The 19,677-nt window shown below is 38.5% G+C and overlaps 2 protein-coding genes and 1 pseudogene across 4 annotated transcripts; 2 read left to right on the top strand and 1 right to left on the bottom strand.

Annotated features, from left to right (window-relative positions):
* The first annotated feature begins 1,787 nt into the window (after window positions 1–1,787).
* LOC131300661 (probable phytol kinase 1, chloroplastic) lies at window positions 1,788–5,504 on the top strand. 2 transcript variants are annotated; one of them, XM_058326599.1, is made up of 6 exons: window positions 1,788–2,227; window positions 4,026–4,093; window positions 4,217–4,348; window positions 4,442–4,557; window positions 4,648–4,762; window positions 5,147–5,504. In XM_058326599.1, the coding sequence occupies exons 1-6, from the start codon at window positions 1,862–1,864 to the stop codon at window positions 5,238–5,240; spliced, it is 891 nt and encodes a 296-aa protein (XP_058182582.1). In that variant the 5' UTR covers window positions 1,788–1,861; the 3' UTR covers window positions 5,241–5,504. The 2 variants fall into 2 exon arrangements, with proteins under 2 accessions (XP_058182582.1, XP_058182581.1); XM_058326598.1 differs by having other exon boundaries at window positions 5,127–5,504.
* Window positions 5,505–7,680: 2,176 nt separating this feature from the next.
* On the top strand, window positions 7,681–10,952 carry LOC131300663 (bark storage protein A-like; annotated as a pseudogene).
* A 393-nt stretch (window positions 10,953–11,345) lies between these two features.
* On the bottom strand, window positions 11,346–19,677 carry LOC131300660 (pyruvate kinase 1, cytosolic-like). 2 transcript variants are annotated; one of them, XM_058326596.1, is made up of 16 exons: window positions 19,470–19,677; window positions 18,813–18,909; window positions 17,244–17,341; window positions 16,788–16,943; window positions 16,460–16,537; window positions 15,638–15,769; window positions 15,061–15,141; window positions 14,790–14,861; window positions 14,612–14,701; window positions 14,071–14,215; window positions 13,768–13,856; window positions 13,196–13,291; window positions 12,979–13,046; window positions 12,644–12,743; window positions 12,201–12,260; window positions 11,346–11,736 (listed from the first exon to the last, which is right to left on the bottom strand). In XM_058326596.1, exons 1-16 carry the CDS (start codon window positions 19,536–19,538, stop codon window positions 11,584–11,586), a joined length of 1,584 nt encoding a protein of 527 aa, XP_058182579.1. In that variant the 5' UTR covers window positions 19,539–19,677; the 3' UTR covers window positions 11,346–11,583. The 2 variants fall into 2 exon arrangements, with proteins under 2 accessions (XP_058182579.1, XP_058182580.1); XM_058326597.1 differs by lacking the exon at window positions 11,346–11,736 and adding an exon at window positions 11,767–11,893 and having other exon boundaries at window positions 19,470–19,663.

Genomic DNA, 19,677 nt, shown 5'->3' with positions numbered 1-19,677 from the left:
TATTTTTTGAAAACATTGTTGAGAGAGAGAAAGAGGGAGGGAGAAGATTTTTGTGTAATGATAGGTGTATTTGATTGAGAAAATATGAGGATCACTAAATTTGGTTCATATAAAGATGGGTTTTTTTTTTTATAGAAAAAGTTTCTTAAAAGAATAGTAAGAATAGTTTTTTATAATTATTTTTTGAAAACATTGTTGAGAGAGAGAGAGGGAGAAGATTTTTGTGTAATGATGGGTGTACTTGATTGAGAAAATATGAGGATTATTAAATTTGGTTATTGACAAAAGGTTGTTAGTTTTGATTATTTAAAAGCTAAAATTTGATGAGTTGCTAAGAGGTTGTAAGGTTTGGTTATTCCAATATGAGTACTTTTTTGAACAAATATTATTAACTTTAGCAACCTTTTTGTTTTGCTTATTCCACTGTAGATGTTCTTACATGTTAAAAAATTTGAGAAAGTAATAGATTTGAAGTCCAGAAAAATAATGGTGGTGGTGGTAGGGAAATATATTACCCGCGACCTTTCACCCCCTAAAGGAGGTTACATGACCAATTGAGTTAAGCTTGTTGATTCAATTTCAACAAATGTGTCGCTTACAAAATTCTCTATATTTTATAATTTATGATGTTTTATAAAATTATTAAAAAAATTATCCAACAAAAATAATAGAGATCAATCCAATAAGATCCGGTTAAAAACAATCAAATAAAATTTATATTGTAAATTGAAAAAATGTAAACAAAATTTTAAGAGGTGGAAAAAGAAAGGCGAATTATTGGGTACTCCCGAAATACCACTAACACAGCTATATGGTACTCTTTGCAAATAAAAAATTGCCACCACACAATGTAGTCACTCATTATCTTTCAACCACCCAACAAAGTAGATGATATCCCTATAGGATGATGTGTCGTTGAATACTACGCAAACATTGCCATGTGCTACTCTCGGAAACGAAGAATAATTAGGCCTATTTTCAAAAAAAAACAAAGCCTCCCGGGGCTTTTTTTGGTTTTGCTCTTATTCATTTTTTTTTTCACGTTTGCTAGTTTTGCGTCAAATTTTTGTGGATTGTCCTTTCGTCTCAACGAGAGGAATCGAAAAAGTAAAAAATTATAATTTTTACCTAAATTTAGCACTTTTAGCCCAGTTTTGGGCTAAAAAGTGCTAAAAGCTTGATATTTCATAAGAAAAATGGGTAAAACTCATTTATTATTTTTTCAATTCTTCTCGTCGAGATAAACTGATAATACAAAACAAAAAAATTGATTCAAAAATAACAAATGCGATTTTTTTTAAATAACAAAAAAAACCGAAAAAAGGGCTTTCCGGCCCCCCTCCAACCCCCCTGTTCCGCAGGGACAACGCGTTTGGCCCCATTTTGGATCCCGAAAAAATCTAGAAAAATATCCATAAATTTTTGAATATTATTTTATGGGGCCCTGTAAAAAATTAGCTCCAGCGGATATCGGTAAGTATTACTTTTGGATAAGTAGAGGCGAACGCCCCTACTTATCCAAAAGTAACCGATATCCGCTGGAGCTGATTTTTTACAGGACTTCATAAAATAATATTCAAAAATGTTTCGCCTCTACTTATCCAAAAGTAATACTTACCGATATCCGCTGGAGCTGATTTTTTACAGAGCCCCATAAAATAATATTCAAAAATTTATGAATATTTTTCTAAATTTTTTTGGGATCCAAAATGGGACCAAACACGTTGTCCCTGCGGATTGTCCCTTCTGTTAGAATTTTTGTTTTTGTAAGTTGAGAGAAATATTACCAAAGTGGTAGCGAACAAAAACTGTCAAACAGAGCCGTTTATTTCACTTTTGAGAGAGAGAGAGAGCTGCTACCATGAACCTGGCCTCCGCCGCCGCAGCCACGACTACCACCGCACTACCCTTTAAAACCACCTCACTCTCTCTCCTACGATGCCACGTCCACCCTCACAAGCCCCATCTCCTCTATCCTCTCTCTACCACCTCCACTCTCCTCCCCGGGAGGCGAGCTTGGTTCACCGGTGACGGCGATGGTCTCCACCGGTGGTCGGCAGCTTCCCCTGAAACCCTGCACAGATCGTTTAAATTCCGGCGAACCGCCGTCTCTCTCGGCAGTGGCACAATTGTACAGGACGCCGTAGCGACGGTGGTTGTCATGGGCGGCGCTTATGCCCTCGTCTTGGCTTTTGATATCCTCACCCAGCGCGATTTCATAGAACAGGTCTCTTATTCTCGCTGTCGCTAATTCTCTGTATTATAGCGTGATTTTGTTAGTATCTCTAACCTTCACTCAAATTTGAGTAAAAGCATATTAAACTCCAATGTGCAAACCTAAATCTAAGCACAGATTTGAGTATGGAAATTGATTTCTACACTTTCAATTGATCCAAACACTCCTTTTTTCGTCCTTTAAATGGTGAACTTAAGAACAGTCCCCGAAATTTGTAAGATGTGTATGCATGCGGGTTCTTCCTTTAGCGGGTGAATTTAGGAAACAGTCTCTGAAATTTGTAAAAAGTGTATGCATGTGGGGACTGTTTTGTAAATTCACCAAGTGATGAATTAATTTCATTTGAGTAAAAGCTTCATTAATAGCATTGTTGTAAATTTGGGAGGGAGAAATTGACTTGTGAAATTTGAGGCTTACCCAATTTGAGTTAAAATTTGACTAAAACTCAATTTGGTATAGGTCTGAGTAAAGGAGTGGAGTCAATTAGTAATTTTTTTTTTAGTAAAAGCTTCATCATGAAAACCTCCTATCTGTAATCCCAAACCTAAAGTACAGATTTGAGCAAAAGCTTCATTAATGACATGGTTGTAAATTTGGGAGGGGAAAAAATAGCCCTGCAAAATTTGAGTAAAAATTTGAATCTCCCTTCATTTGAGTGAAAATTAAAGTAAAACTCAATTTTGTATAGGTATGAGTCAATGAGTGGAGTGGATTTTAGGGGGTTCTACTCCAAATTTGAGTTTTAAGGAAAAAAAGGGGCGGGGGATTCTCATATTTGTGGGGTACATGTACGGTCTTATTCAGGCGAATATACCTTGGATTCCTGATTTACAGTTAGATGCATTAACTTTTTAAGCGGTAACTGGTCAACATGATTTTTGGCATTCCTTTGACAAAATTAAACAGTCATGATCATCGAAATGGGTTGGGCTGGATCGTACCGGAGAGGATCCATTCCTTTGAAGAGAGTCTCTGAATTTGGATTTTGATGGGTTGCATAGATTTTTCGCCATTGAGTAGGACAGCTATATTACTAGGAGTGATTTGAAGAGGGTCCAAGTTAAAGATGGTAGTACATCTTTTTCATCTCTGATCCAGCGTCCACACAGGTTTGACAAACCAGTGAAACCACCAATACCTAAACCTCTTACCCGCTTTTGTTGGAATTGAACATCAAATCACTGCAACACCCGTAGGATTAAACATATAGTTCTTGTTGGGTAATCCATAATGGCATATGGCACGCATGTCACCTACAGACACAGTTACAAGTTACAACACCTTTGGCACTTCTGACTATTGGGATAAATTGGTGTATCAGTGCTTGGGCTATGGAATGAAAGGAATTCCATTGACAATACGATTAAAAAATGAGCTTGTAATTGGTATTTTCACCCGAAGGACCCAAGCACAGTGGTATGTACATCGCATGTGCATGAACGAAGCGCCAAATAAATGAATGATTGCACTTGTATTTAGGAGACATTTTACCATAATTGTGGGGCTAAATGAGGGGGCTGGGAATGACAGCTTGTCTATGTCTTCTTTGTCTCTGCTAATCACTCTGCATAAAGGACGCTATGAACTTTACGGATATATTTGGTTGTTTGTTTGTTATTCCATGGTGATGAAGAATTCAGTCACAAGATTTCTGATTCATTTAGTGGGTAAAAAAAATTCTTGTTTTTTCCGTGTTTGTTTTATAACTAGGAGTAATTTATTATTCCGTTCAACAATCTGCCTTGGTTTTTGTCATTGAGGAGATTTGACTTTCCGCCCATTTGAACAGAAGTTGAGCAGAAAACTGGTCCATATATTGTCTGGGTTGCTTTTCATGGCATGCTGGCCAATATTCAGGTATTCACTATTTTTTTTTTGTCACAGATGCTTATAAAGTCTATTTTCCGTATATGTAATCCTACCTTGAAACATTGAGTGCCTCTAACAACGTCAGCTGATCATTTTAAATTCCTAGAGTAGCACTTCAACAGAGGCTCGCTATTTTGCTTCTTTGGTTCCTCTTGCAAATTGCTTAAAGCTTGTCACTTATGGCCTCTCCCTTGCCACTGACGAAGGACTTATAAAATCCGTTACTCGAGAAGGAAAGCCAGTGTAAAGTTTCTAAACATCACCCATTTAATCTTTTGCGGGTTTTTTTTTCTTCATGAGAATCTGTTGAAAATTATTTGAGTATTTGCCTTGCAGAGAGTTGCTAAGAGGTCCTTTATATTACGTTCTCATACTAGTTATGTGCGTTCTTATATTTTGGCGTGAGTCACCAGTTGGCGTGATCTCGCTTGCGATGATGTGTGGAGGGGATGGTAAACCTCTACAGAAATTTTCTTCCACTGGCTTGCCATATCATGTTGTAGAGTTTTCAAATGACTCCTTTTCGACTTCATGTTGTGTAGGTGTTGCTGATATCATGGGTAGAAAGTTTGGATCCGTCAAAATTCCTTATAACAAGAACAAGAGTTGGGCTGGTAGCATCTCCATGTTTATATTTGGGTTCTTGATTTCCATGGGGTGAGTTTTCGAAAATCTCTCCGCCTAAAAATCCATGTGATGGGAGATCCCTGTGAAGTTTGATCTTGTTGATCACCTAAATAATAAAGCTGATTTTCTCTGCGATGTGACAATATTTTACTAAATAATGAAGTTGGCTTTCTGCAATGTTATAATCTTTTTGTTGAACGGGTGGTCAACATTTTGAAGTGTTATAGGAGCACAAAAGGGATCTTGTGTTTGAACCTCACTCCCAGCTCGATTTATGAAGGAGAGTATAGGAGCGTGTTGAGAATATAGATAATAAAGCAATTATTTTCTCTAACAACTTAAGCTTGTAGTTAAAAACAGATCTTGACACAACTGACTTCTCCTTCTATGATAGGATGCTCTATTACTTTTCAGCCCTTGGATACTTCCAGATGGATTTGATTTCGACAATGGGAAGAGTAGCTTTAGTTGCTTCCGTGGCAACGGTCATAGAGTCCCTCCCAACTGAAGGAGGAGTGGACGACAACATATCTGTTCCTTTGGCAAGTATGGTAACTGCATGGTTATGTTTTGGCTCGTAATTTTGTTCAAGGAGTCCTCAAACGATAATGTGTACAATTTTTTCTGCCCCGTAGTCATGGATAATCATGTGGATTTCGTAATCTTCTGTGTTTCCATTAATTCCAATCTTTATTAGGGGTCTCACTGTATATTTGTAGATTATTGAATCTAGATAATTGATTTAAAGGCCTCTCATTTCATGGTTGGAGTATGATTATTGCAGTTTTACATCTGATCATATCCCTTGCATTTGTCGCGACTTTCTTTTCAAGGAGTATGCATGCAATAGACATATGGGCCCTTTCGATTTTTGTTACTTCCAAATTTTCCATTATCAAGGGCTTATCTTACACTAACGACTTGCGGTCTCATCTTTTCCCACAATTTTTGGTATCACTCTGTTGTGTTTGGATCAAATATTTGTTGCAAAATCTGTTTGGTTGAAAGAAAAGGTGAGAGAAACATACCTTCCATATTGGAGGAAAATCCTTGATCCAAACACAGAAGGTTATGTTCTAACAAGGTCGGGGTCACCTTACCGCACTAAGGTGGAACCTGTTGTCTGGAAAGTATGACTTCAAAGGTTCAATATAAGCATCTTTGTGGCACTATTACTTATTTAATGAAGTTCACTGTTATACTGTTGGTCCCGTAGCAAATGTGATTTGGTCCATGTAAGGTGCTACGAATGGGCAAATGCTGATATGCCTATGCCGAACCCATTGGAAATTCCTGCTCAAATTTGTCTGCACTGCCCTGCTTGTGTAGTGTGTGGAATGAAGTACTTCGATCCATTAATCCGGCAGAACTGGGACTTGGGGTGCCTGTGGGGCTCTCCAAATGGGATTCGCGAATGTGAACCGAATTGTTCAGCTTGCACGGCTCACTGTGTAGGTAATTCCTGACAGAAATTTTTGTGAACCGGATATCGATATCACAGTCGATCTACCTTGTGCACGGGCATGGGGCCTGTTCAACCAGCCCTGTGAGTCGAATTGATCGAATCGAATTGGTGAGCCTGACCCCAGGTCCTATTTGAACAAAAGAACCAAGTAGACAAATTGGGAGAAAATGTGCCAATATGCCAATAGCTTGCTTTTTTATCTGGTAGTGCTAATAGCTATGGCTTCTCTATGTGCGATATCTTATAAGAATTTTCATGAGCAAAATCTTCATCTGTCAAAATAGTTTTTGATCAATGTTAGTAACACATCTATTTACTCATTCCTTTATGCATAGAGCTGCAAATGATCCAAGCCGTTGTGAACTATTTGAGATTCGACTTGGTAAAGACTCGTTCGAGTTCGATTCAGGTACAAAACTTAACCAAACATGAGCCACAATTTTAGACTCGTTTAATAAAAGAGCCAACTTTGAACTTGATACTATTCGGCTCTATTAGGCTCGCGAATCTGGAATGTGTATGTGTGTACATATATTGTATGAATTTCTTATATAACCTTGAATATGCATACTTAACATTTAGATGATGAAAATTTTATAACCTGTACACGGAAAATTATGGTAGGGAAGAAATCAAATGGAGGAAAAAACAAGAAGGTGGCCGCAAACTTTGAATGCATGGCTGGAAACTTGTACAGTTTGGTCGCAAACTTTTTCATTTTGGCCGCGAAGTTAAATAACATGGCCGACAACTTAGACATCATGCCTGCAAACTTTAGCATCGTGGCTGCAAACTTTTGCATACTGGCAACTTTTGCATCATGGCTGCAAACTTTTACACCGCAACCTTTTGCATCGTACCTACGAACTTGTGCGTCGTGGCCGTGAACTTTTGGATACCGGCCGCAAACTTTTGCATCGTAGCCGCAAACTTTTGCATATTGGCCCCAAAATTTGACATCATGGCCACAAACTTTGTTTATGAGGCCGCACACTTCCACAACATGGCCACAATATTTTACATCTGGGTCAGATTCTGAAACATATATAAACTTTTAAGATTAGTATAAACTTGAAATATATTACAGTATGTTTTTAGAATTTTAAAAATGTACGTAAATATTTTATTTGCAGCTCTAGACCTGCATGAGAACATAAATATTTGATATTTATGACTTATTAAGGCTCGAGAACAAGATTGAGTTTGACTCAAGCATAGGCAAACTTGGTTCGAGTTCGGCTCGTCAAATTTTCATTGAGCTCGAGCTCGAGTTCACTTAAAAACTTAATGAATGAACTTGAACATTCTAAAACTCGTCTCGATTCGGCTCGTTTGCAACCCTATTTGCGCATCTGTTTTAGCAAGTCTTAATGGTGGCCTCACATTACTGATGAGAGAATGTGTAGTTGTCGTTACATATTAGGGAAATTTTTTTTCTTGAAAATTTGAACAGGTGAGTCATCTCTGATTGATAAACTCTTCCTAATGGATCATGGATGTAGTTTATGCATTTCTTGGAGAGCACACAACATGTGGTCAAAAACAAAAGATGATGAGAATGATCAACTAACTAAATATACTACTACAATAGTACAATATGTAGTCAAATCTTCTAGCTGGCAATTCTGACTAATGTTCCCTTAAGTAGACAGCATTCCTTGAGCTCAATCAAACCATGGCCCTATCACAGCTTACACCATGTTTGGTATCACTAATTTTGATCTCCCTGCTGGTTTTTCCTTTGGCAGCAGACACACCCATGAGGAGAAGGAAGAAATCATTAGAAACAATAAAGTCCCTTAATCAGAATGGGCCATACCTTGGTCTCATCACAACCTATCCACCAGAAGAAGCTGCCTTCTTTGCAACAGGGGCCTTTAGGCCTCACCCAATACACCCTTTTGTGGATCTATCAGGTTTTTATATACATACCAATGCAATTTAATGTGGGTGTATGCCCAGTGTGGTTTATAGAAAAGTTTGAGGGCACACACAAGTTTACGGACACAGGCTCGCATCCATGCCATCCAAGCCCACATACACTACACCGTGCAGTGTGCGTGGGCCCTCCAGTGGAAGCGAGTGTGTGTGCAGGTTAGTGTGTAAACTTGCATGCGTTACTAGCGTTATTGGTAGTTTATTCCATATTTCCATATGTGGTCTCCTTCCACGACATTTCAAAAGGAGAACATAATCTTTGTGATTTAGAAGAGTATATGACGATATAAGTGCACTGTGAAGAGGTGAAACGTTCATAGCAGGGTGGAAAAGTGAATTTTTTTTACTGTGCAAGTTGCAAGTGTTCTGGTACTATGATGAATGCTAGTTGTGTCGAAGCTGATAGAGATGATTGGTTTTTGCAGGGAGACGGTACACAAACTTCTCTCTGATTCCCTTACTGCTCGTTTGGTAACTAAACTAGGTGACAAAAGAAAAGAAAGAATTGTAGAGCCTCTTTCTCTTGTATGAGGTGAGAAGAAGAGAAAGTGAGGAGTAGGAACTGCGAAAAATAGTTTGGTATTCTTTCTCTCTACTTCTCAACCATACCCACGAGGCGAAAAAAATAGTAGTAAATTTCCGAAGTACCAAAAAAATAAAATAAAATAGTAGTCTTCTTTTTCCCTACTTCTCAACCTTTCCCGCGAGGCATGTTAAGCAAAATGTCTAGTCGAACAGGCCTTTGCAAGTCAGGCTCTCTTCAAAAGGTGGGCTTTTTGCCTTCTGTAAATATGGCTAGCTACATGTATCCAGCAATTGAAGGCGATGCGAATTCAGTTAACCAATGATAGAATGCCACATCATTAGTCACCTCACTAACCATGTGTCGCTGTATCATTTTGAGTTCTTTGAAAAGGCAAAATGCCTATTGCTGTTGGAGATGCTACTTGAAAAACACATGAGAGGGAAAGTTCTTCCTTTTAGTTTCCTCAATGTACTTCAACAAATCGCCTGAAATCACTCCTGACTCCTGAGAGCTGTCACTTGGAGCATCCGATCGATCTTAGTAGTTAGAAACAAGGCTACTTGAGTTTACACTAACTTCAGTGGCTCACTGTCTAATTCAGGTGAATGCTGTTGCAGCAGCACAACAAATGTTGGATCTGTTTGACATAACTGGAGTGGTACATTTTGGCATAGCCGGAAACGCTAACGATTCCATGTCAATAGGAGATGTCAGCATCCCAGAAAAAGTCGCCCACACGGGCATCTGGAATTGGCTGCTACGAATCTCATAACATCTCTATCTTCCCAAAATTTCCGCGAGTAGTGGTCTTCTAAACGAGGAGTTTGTTCCTATTCAAGCCAAAACACGAAATAGATTGATGTATTCAGTTCGGGATGGTGGACGCAAAATAGACTTGCCAATGCCATTGGAAACTGTAGGGGACACGATACCACTGTCCAGCCCAAACCAAAGATATCGGCTTGTGCAACTTGAATTTCAGCTTACATTCTATTTTTCTTCATGTTCTGGACAGAAATCAAATGGATCATTGGGAGCTAATGATGTTGCTTACTTAGACATTGGAAGCTACAATGTACCTAAAAAGCATGGAATAAATCTGTTGGGACGCATCGTCTATAGCTCCGAGGAATTTTTCTCCGAGTCAGGGATGCCTAATGTTGCTCAACCTTTGCTTTGGGCGCAGATAAGCCGGAACTGGCTTCAGTTAGCTACTGGCTTAGAGGCGAGACTTCCGACCAATTCTTTCATCTTTCTTTCATTTTGTACCAAAAAAAAAAAAAATCTTTCTTTCATTGTGAATCTAGTGCCTCTTTCTGAAGTTTCTAAGCATATCAGATGTAAAATTGTCGGCTTTCTTTTTTTAAAGCTCTTCGGTAGTTATAAATACAGTTACTGCAGGGAATGGAACTTGAACAATGCGTGAACTCAACCGAGTGCCTTCCTCAAAAGCCCAAACTTGTAGTTGGACTACGGGCCTCAACCGCCAACGTTTTCGTGGACAATGCAGCTTATAGGGATTTCCTCTTCAACACTTTTCAGGTTTCATCTGTTGATACGGAGAGTGCAGCTGTAGCGATGGTAAGTAGAAGACGATGTTCTCTGTCATCAAATACGGAAACTGAAATGGAAAACATGTTTCTCAAATTGTTTCTGAAACCTATGTCCTGGAAATTGCAGTCCAGCTTGAGAGCGGATAGCTAATGGGTTCCCCTATTGAGCAGGGTTCTAAAACACTTTTAAGATGCCTTTTCAAATTTCCAGAACTCTTTTGTGGAAACACCAAAGGCGAAAAACGACAAACATTAGCACAAAAAATTCGAACAGATATCGAATTATGATGCATTGTGCTTCTGTAGCAGAGCTGAAAACGTTAAATTTATCGGCATAACTGGATTTCCATGATCTGTTTAGCAGACATGCTTGTCGAATGGATTCCCGGTGATCGTCATCAGAGGACTGTCCGACTTGGCGGGGGGACAACCAGGGCAGAACTCCATTGACATCTTTGGGCCTCTTGCTGCTCTCAATGCTGCCAAAACTGTTGTTCAATTTGTCAAAAAAATTCCATGAAATGTTTCTCTAGATACTAATGCATAATCTGCTTTTTAGGTCCGGGAATAGTTGGTGGTGCAAATTTAACCATAAAATTGTGGACATTGCTCCAAAGGGTACATTTGTATCCGACACGCTAAGTGTTGGGATCCACATTATACTGAGTCGCCGAAGCAGGCAATATTGAGTCGCAGAGGCGCTTGAATAAATTGGAATGATAGCTTGAATGCATGGTAACGTTGTTCTCTTTTTTTGGTTGTGATTTTCAAAAACCTCATGAAAATGTAACTTCGTTTGGCGAACAAATGAAGATTACTGCAATGAGTTAGTTTCACTTCGTCAGAAATAATAGAAACGGAAAAAAATTCCATCAAACTATCTATGAAATGACATACTCTCTTCTTGGTTGGGAGATCTTAATATTGCAACATTTTAGGATCATATTTATCCGAACGAGAAAATAAAAACTTCATTCACCTTAATACAAACACGGGTTTTTATAGTGAACTACAAAATGATTTATGTCGCACCTTTAAGAAACCAATTTTTTTCGCAAACGCCAAACAGAAAAAGAAAAGAAAAGAAGGCAACATAGAAAAAGAGACCAAGCACCAACTGCAAAACAGGAATCGCGCAAACTGAATTTTGTTGATACCAGTCATTCGACAAACATAAGAGGTACTTAAAAAAATGTGCCTGAAGCATGTCACAATTGTGATTATTAAGGGGGGTAACACCAGGCCCACCACCCCTGCTGCACTCTTACTGCATATGTGCTTATTTACCTTTGAATTCGGAGTTTGTGAAACCGAGAGAGCTTTCAAAAACTCAAAATAGTATGATTGAGGTAAGGGTACAGTACAGGTTCTAATCTTCAAGCTCAATAATCTTCACAACAGATGCATCGCCAACTTTCTGGCATACCACAATACGATCATGTGGTTTTATCACACCAGTGGCCTTTCCGTGATCCAATGCGGCCTTCAAAATGGATTCGTTTGTTCCATCTGTAGACTCAGCCTGCAATTCAGATCATATTCTCATTTTCTTTCAATTCAAGGTTTGTTTGGTATGCCATTTTAGTCATTGTCCATAAGAGGTTCTAATTGAACATGGTAAATCTATTTCTTTGGTTCCCAGTCATTTTCCTTTCTCTTGGTAAATCCCACCGCAAATCCTGGATCCAACCACAAGCTAACAGAGGAAAATGAAATGTCATTCTTTCTTTCAAAGTAGTAGTTATATCACCAAAACAGTGGCAAAAGCTTGAAATGTCAAGCATGAGTATGTCGACTTAAATCAAATGGCATTAACTTTGTGCAAAACTGAAAACAATGCCTACAGGTTGAGCTTGTATCCAATATAAACCTCCCAAAAGTGGAAAATGACCTTTTCCTTTCCTATCACTTCTTCTATTATGCTGAGAGGGAGGACGAGGATATCCGACACTAGCATTGTGGTGATTAATACAGAATATAACTTACGGGATGTCGAGGATCTGCCAGCGTGGGAAAAAGACCCCTGACTATAAGAGATTGCCTTGCCTGCACATGACATTACATAAATGAACAGTTGGCAGTCATGAGTTATGGGAATTCAATCAGACTGTAATGCTTAAAGAGCTAAAGGCATAATCTATGTTGATGAAAAATGAATCACTCAGTAAAATCAAGAAGCATAAGCCATGTGAAACATAATTTCACTGACAACTAGCACAAATGGATGCTTCTTTGTGAGTGTTCTTTATAGACTCAAGCACATGCATAGACCAGCCAAGACACATCATGAAATAGTTTAAACTCAACAAATAGGCTGCTATAGAATCACAAGCTAGAGGTTCAAAACAGTATCCTGAAGAATATTACAAATTCTGGTGAAACAGAATTGAAGCTGATGAACTTTCCATAATGCCAAACACATTGCATACCTCAAAAGCACCTGTAAATGTCCAACGGAGTTGATTTGTCTTGAGCCGAGGTACAACAACTGATATGACCGGCATCGTTGGCCTGTACTTAGCGATCAATCTGAAACATTGGAGTCATTTACTAGTCTTAGTAACCAGTACACGCATAAGAGTGAATGGACATGTTGTTGGGTTATGAGTGAGGTGCAACAACAAATCAAACTCCTTATGACTGATAGTATTCTAAAATGAGTTTAGTTTTTTAGGAATAACAAGAAGGAACTGAATGTTTCAACATACCCAACCTATTAATGGTGCTAACTATCAACAAGTTAAAAAAATACAAAAAAAGGAACCTTGCAGCTCTTCCTGATGAAGTAAAGCAAATGATAACAGATGCCTTCACCTTGATAGCTGCACGTACCTGTAGATTAAACAAAAGTGTAAAAGCAATATGAAGAAGTCACTTTCTAAAGAACCATTAACTTAGTCAGAGAGCGGTCCCATGAGGTGGCATCTTCATATGACAAATTTAAGTGAAAACTCAAAACAAAGTGTCTCCAAAGCAATTACCGCCGACGAAGCAATAGATTCCAAGTGAGTCATTGGTTCTCCAACATATTTTACAGTCTTCTTAAAATGCAGATCTTGATTCAAAACCTTCTCTGCCTGCAGATGCATTTCAATTTAATGACTGCAACCCACTGGGTAACCAAAAAAAGGTGGTAATTGATGTATGAATCTAGCATGTGAATGAAATTGAACTGTTCATTACCTAGAATATTCGGTTTTGTAGCTGCAATTTAGAACTACAGAAGTAACGCATTCGAATCTCTTATCGAAAAAAAATAATATTCTATCAGAAATGACGCCTAAAGTCAAGTATGATGACTAATCTATGCAATACTCATTATGCAAAAAGATTGCGAGTAGCCAAAACCAAACATCTGTTACCTGCTAACGTTATCACCTTAAGTATGATACATGATTACATCACGTACTCTCCATATTAGAGAGAACTTCTACTTTAGTTCCAACTTAGTAGAAGGGTGTTATACAAGGAAGTAATAACTTCAACATGAGGATGTTATATGTTCAATTATGAGGAAAAGGGTGTTAACAAGAGAAGGCATGGACGATCCCACCTCTGCACAAATTTTACCAACAATGGAAATAGTCTCAACAGGGTACAGTCCACGCAAGGTCTCTGCACCTAGAATTATTGCATCACTACCTGAAACAAATTAACAATAAAAGAAAAATAAGACCCAAAAATTCGAGCCACCATGAAATGAAATCTGATGGTGATTACTGATTACTAAGACAATCACCAAGTGAATGCAAGCAATTGTTCACTAAGTGCGATTAATAGCCACAAATGCAAGCAAGTGTTCATTGTCTTCAAAAAAGAATAATGCCATCAAACACAACTCAAGTTAGGTAGCTACCATCCAATACAGCATTGGCAACATCAGTTGCCTCAGCACGAGTGGGCCGTAGGTTGTCTGTCATACTGTCCACAACACGAGTAACCACTGCAGGCTTTCCCACCATATTGCACTTGTAAACGGCTGCCTTTTGAAATAAAAATACCTGAAATTTATGAAGAGTGGAACGAGAAAGTATGTGTTATGCTCTTTTAAGAAAAACTTCACCAAGAGTGACTTTATAAGTATGTACACACCGAGATGTGGCTCTTAGCCCATCTGGTTGTATCCCTTGGCTTCCAAAGGGGAGGTCTGGGGTTTGAGTATGGAGAGACATCAAGTTCCCTTTGGTTGTTAACCCACTAATTCCCCTCTAACCCCCACACTGATGTATACAATGTTGGCAAAAAAAAGTATGTACACAGAGAAAAAGAGAGACTACAAATATGCAGAAAATGACTTTTGCATCATCCAAACAACCTGCCATTTTAGTAGATATCCGATTGGTTAGTAATGCAAAAAGGAAATCAGGAAGTTGCTATCTTCAAATTTGACAGCTGACCTTTTCTGGTGGGAGATCAATACCCAGATTTCCACGAGAGAGGATAATTCCATCTGCCTCTTGTAGAATCTCGTCAAAATGAGTCAATCCCTATAAGAAAATGAAATAAAATCCTCACCTTCAACTAGAGTAGTGAAATGAAAATGATAGGAAGAATTCAAATATCTATGTACATCACCTCTACGTTTTCAATTTTCGCAAATATTTGAGTTTGATTGAGGTCACCCAATTTGGAAAGATAATTCCGAGCCTATAGGACAAAAAAGCCAGAGTAGTTAGCACTTCCTGTGATCAAAATCTTTACATAGTTGGCACTTCGGCAGTCTCGTCTGTGAAATATGATGCTTGAGTGATAATATACAGAATGGTCAGGAGAATCGGCTGTATAGAACCATTAAATAGAGATACAAGAATAAATGATTAAAAAGAGTAGCAAGAACAGCTCTTACATGTCGAACATCTTCCGCGTGCCGTGTATATGACAATGAGAGAAAGTCTACATTGTTTTTAACACCCCAAGTGCTAATAACCTGAAATTGGTCACTAAGATATCATGCAAGCACTTTTTAAGAAACCAAAGTAAGCAGAAAAACTTGTCTAGAAGTGAAATTTCAGGGACACAAATATTCTTCACTGTCTACTATCTATAATAAGCAAGGATTATTCGCTGTCAAACAAGTCTACAGTTCTCAGTAGATCACAGAATCATTCAAAGAAACTAGAGGCAACAACAACTAAAACAGCAAGGATCAGAATCCATCTTCCAAATATGAGAATCAAATACATTTATCACCAACAGTCCACCAGAAGATGTAACAAGCAAGCAACAAGATCTATCAGTTACAGATCCAAAAAATACCACTTGAAAGTGGAGGCTTTTATTTTGGCCATATCCCAAAAGCTGCTACATAAGAAGATGTGAAACCTTTAACCGCCAGATTTTGCTCAAGTAGCATGCCTTTTACATGAAAGAATTTGGCCTCGCTTCGTTTAGAGTAAGTATCTGGAGCAAATAGAATAGTTTACCTCCTTATCTTTGTCGGTTAGGGTAGGAAGATCAATACGAATTTGAGAGACATGTAATGTGTACAATTGCCCGGACAAGGTAGCAGAGTTCTTTATCAAACAGACCACATCATCACCACTCACTTCAGTTACCTGCATCACAGGTGTGGAACTTCTTGAAATGAGAATCCTAAGCATCAAATTTATAGTCTTTATCGAGAATGTAGATAGGAAGCCCTACTGCCGTAGTCTTCCTTTCTTCTTATTAGGACACTGCCAAGAACTGAATCCAGGACCAAAGCTTCTCTCTTTAATTTGATAAAAAGATTACAACCAATCTCCAAAGATGCCTCACCCACTAGCCATGATGGCATCAATGTTACATGGGCTTGTACAAGTGTCAGATGCTCATACATGTTGAAGTGTGGAATTCATAATCAAGGACAAGTGGACAAGACAAAATCATATTCCTTATAGTTTCTTTAAATTTTACAGGATAACTTTGGAGCTTACGAGGTGCCATAAATCATTTCATGCATAACAAACTTGAATTAATAAAATCTATTTTCCCCAAAAACATTGAACTAAATTTCATACACATATCCTAAATGCCCATAAATTGATATGCGAACTTTGTATCTAGAAGAGTCCATGTAACATAAGGTGGCATTCCCCAATTGTCATGCTAACATCTTCCATATAAGGCTTACATTATTCAGTCCGAAAGAATGACAGACATGATAGAGCAGGTGAATTGCCATCCCCAACTAACTTAAAATGGGATTTTTATCCAGGCATATTTTGGTCCCGACTCCAGAGATAACCAATAACTATATTCCATACCTCTAGCCAGACAGAGGTTGTTTCACTTCCAGTGAATAAGTACTGCCCAATAAATATTGCGTCTCCTGTCTTCACTGCCTGCAGAAATCTGATTTAATTTCAGAAGTGATGTCACATCGGGTTGATTTAACAGCTTTTGCATTGTCAAAACTCAATTAGAATTGTATATGGTAGACGTGCAAGTAACATCCAATTCAAAGTGTAAATATCATATTTCTCTGACAGGAGTGCAGGCAATTTAGACTCAGAATATTCAAACACAACTCACACATCTAAACATTGAAACACTTCATTAAGCTATACTGCAGACCTTGGAGGTATTTCATACCTTAGATAGACCACCAAAATTTATGGGCAACAGATTTGAAGTGGCCTCTTTGTTTTGATCAGGAGTTAGAACAACCAAAGAATCTGCTTTGAGGGAAATTGGATGCTCAGTTTTGTTGACAACTTGCAACTCTGGACCCACTGTGTCCAGCATAACCTGGTTGGAGGGAAAGGGAAGAAGATCATGATCTCGCACACCTTTATCTTAAAAGATGAGAAACCAACAAGTATAACTGAAGAGCAAAAAACTCTTTGGAAAATAGACTAAAATATAAGCAACAACAAGCAAGTAACTTCATAATGAACACAAAAACATAAAGATCAACTTAAACCTTTAATACATACAGAAGGAGCAGCATAAAGACAAAATGAAGTTACTTGCTTCATAAACAAGCAAGTAACCTTTGGAAAAATGAATTTATGATAAAAAGGATGAATGTAAGGCAAACAAGCTTACTGCACAGAGCTTCTTCGTACTCTTGATAGCAACCTTCATGTTATTCAACGTCTCCTGGTGAAATTCAGTTTCACCCCATGAAAAATCAAACCTTGCCACTAAAGTTAGGGGAAACGGGTTTAGTCAGAAAAACTTCAGAAATTCAACCTACAAGAACCTACAAGATTAAACATTCGCGAATTTTACTTGCCATGAAAATTTATAAAACAAAGATGGGAAATTAAGCATAGGTTTTGTGTAGTTGTTTAACCAGGAAAAGAAATGCAATCTTAAAACTGAAGTCCATTAGCAGGATGATATCCATTAGTATTTATATTTTTGGTCTTTGCAGCAAGATTCCTAATATTGGAATATTATAGATTTCTCCTTCTTTCCAGATTTAGCACATTGCCTGAGCAACAGACAAAGCATTATGGACTGCATGGAAGCCTAAAAAACAATTTAAAATTAAGAAAAAAACAATCAGGATAAAGGGGGAGAAACGAAAATCAAACTAGACATTGTATCCCGAATCAGGCTCTTTTGGGGACTCATTTTGGACCGTAAGAAAAATCTTTAAATTGAGACCATTGGGGGAACGCTTTCGATAATAAAATAATAATAATAAAAAAACAGTGGGCCAGGAAGTTTAATCTTCTTCTGGTTGGCAACTTAACTTTCTTGTGGTGAGATAGCTTGCAACCATTGAGGCCTCATCAAAGATCTTAGATTTAAAGTAGCTGATGTCATTTTCGTAAGGGTTCTTCTAAAACCATGTGTCACAGTGATTGAGAAAGCTTGTGTGCTATCCAATCAAAGAGATGAGCCAAACAAACATATTTTCTTTGAGTTCCGTTTTTCTTCCAGCATATGGAAGCATGTTTTGTGGGAGAATCAATTGTCCAGGAGTCCTAGGAATCAAAAGGCCGAAAAAAGTTGGGCTGTGCAGAATTGTTGCAGTTTCCTCAGTTCATTGTGCCCTATGACCAAATAGTTTCTGTGGTTGACCTAAGGCCTCTACTCCTCTATGATACCGCCATCGCACCCTCCATGTGATAACAGTTGGCACTCATGCCACTTGTCCGTTATCAGTTGCCATTGTGGCACTGTCACTACTAACCACCTTCTAGCCAAGTAAGCAGAAGAAAATGAACCAAAGAACGTAGCCAAAAGCTCATGCGCATAATCCCACTGACTCTATCTGGATTTAGCTTTCCTATTGTTTTGAGTTTTTTTCTCTCCCTCTTTTCTTGCTTTCCAGAAATGAATTGCTGCTATAGGCGGGCAGTTCGAACCTAGGTCACATATTCTCCAGAAAGACTATCCGCTCCTACTCTCAATCCTAGCTTTACACTCCCGCTCAATCACCTCTCTCACAAATTCAATAGTTTGAACTGTTTTGAAAAGGCATTTTCACTCACTCACTTTCGCTCCCACTTTTGCTCATACTCACCCACGCACAATATGTGACTCCGGTTTGAACCTTCAAAGTTTTGCAGGCCCAGTTTGTGTCTTGCTGGGAGTTCGCCCCAGTACGGCTGTGATGAAAATTAATTGACCAGGAGAAGAAGACGAAAAAAAGAACCGTACCAGACATTCCAGCTTCCAAGCAGCGAGAAATAATCTCCACGGATCGGGATTTCGGACCAAGTGTCCCAACGATCTTCGTCATCGCCGGGAAGAAACTCTGCAGGAAAATATTTGAACCCAATACAGGAGTATATCACAAAGGAATAATATATACATTTCTTCATCAACCGATTACCTCAACAATATCCACAACATATAAGGCTGGTAACGAAATTCAATTACATTTACGTACTTGGGATACAAAAAAACACAGATCCTTGGGAGATTTTTCAAAGACCCAGTTCATTTAAACTTACGACAAATTGATACAAAAACCGCACCAAGCAATCCAAAACACTCCAGTTCATCATAAAAAAGCACATATACACCAAGCCGGCCCGAGCTTTAGGCCCCCGGAAATTTATAAATTCTAAGGGCCCCTCCTACTTTGGTACAGTCCAACAAAGAGGGTCCATCTTTAATTTTCGTAGGCCCCGAAAACTCAGGGCCCGCTCTGCGTATACATGTGGATAAATTGGATTACACTGGAATAGGAATTGCAGTGAGATCAGTGGGAATAAGCACAAATATACACGTATATTACAGTAGAAACAGTGAATTTGGAGTAAGTGAGATCAGTGGGAATAAGAGTAGCTGTTCTTGTGAATTGTAACTTACAGGCTTAGAAGGCTCGAGGATTGAAGCCATCCGTACAGGTTCTTCGATATGCAAGTGAGTCGACTGCATTTTCGATCTCTCGAGGATTTACTGGTACTATCAGCGAGAAAAAGAACAGACTGCAGAGTACTCAGAAATCTAGAGAGAGGGAGAGAGGGAGAGGGAGAGAGGAGAGAGAGAGTATTGTACTGGAGAAGTTGTTTATCCA

This window comes from Rhododendron vialii, chromosome 9a (assembly GCF_030253575.1).
Source record: "Rhododendron vialii isolate Sample 1 chromosome 9a, ASM3025357v1".
Lineage (NCBI taxonomy): Eukaryota > Viridiplantae > Streptophyta > Magnoliopsida > Ericales > Ericaceae > Rhododendron > Rhododendron vialii.
The sequence above is the reverse complement of the archived record's forward strand: the minus strand, read 5'-3'. Positions and strand labels throughout refer to the sequence as shown.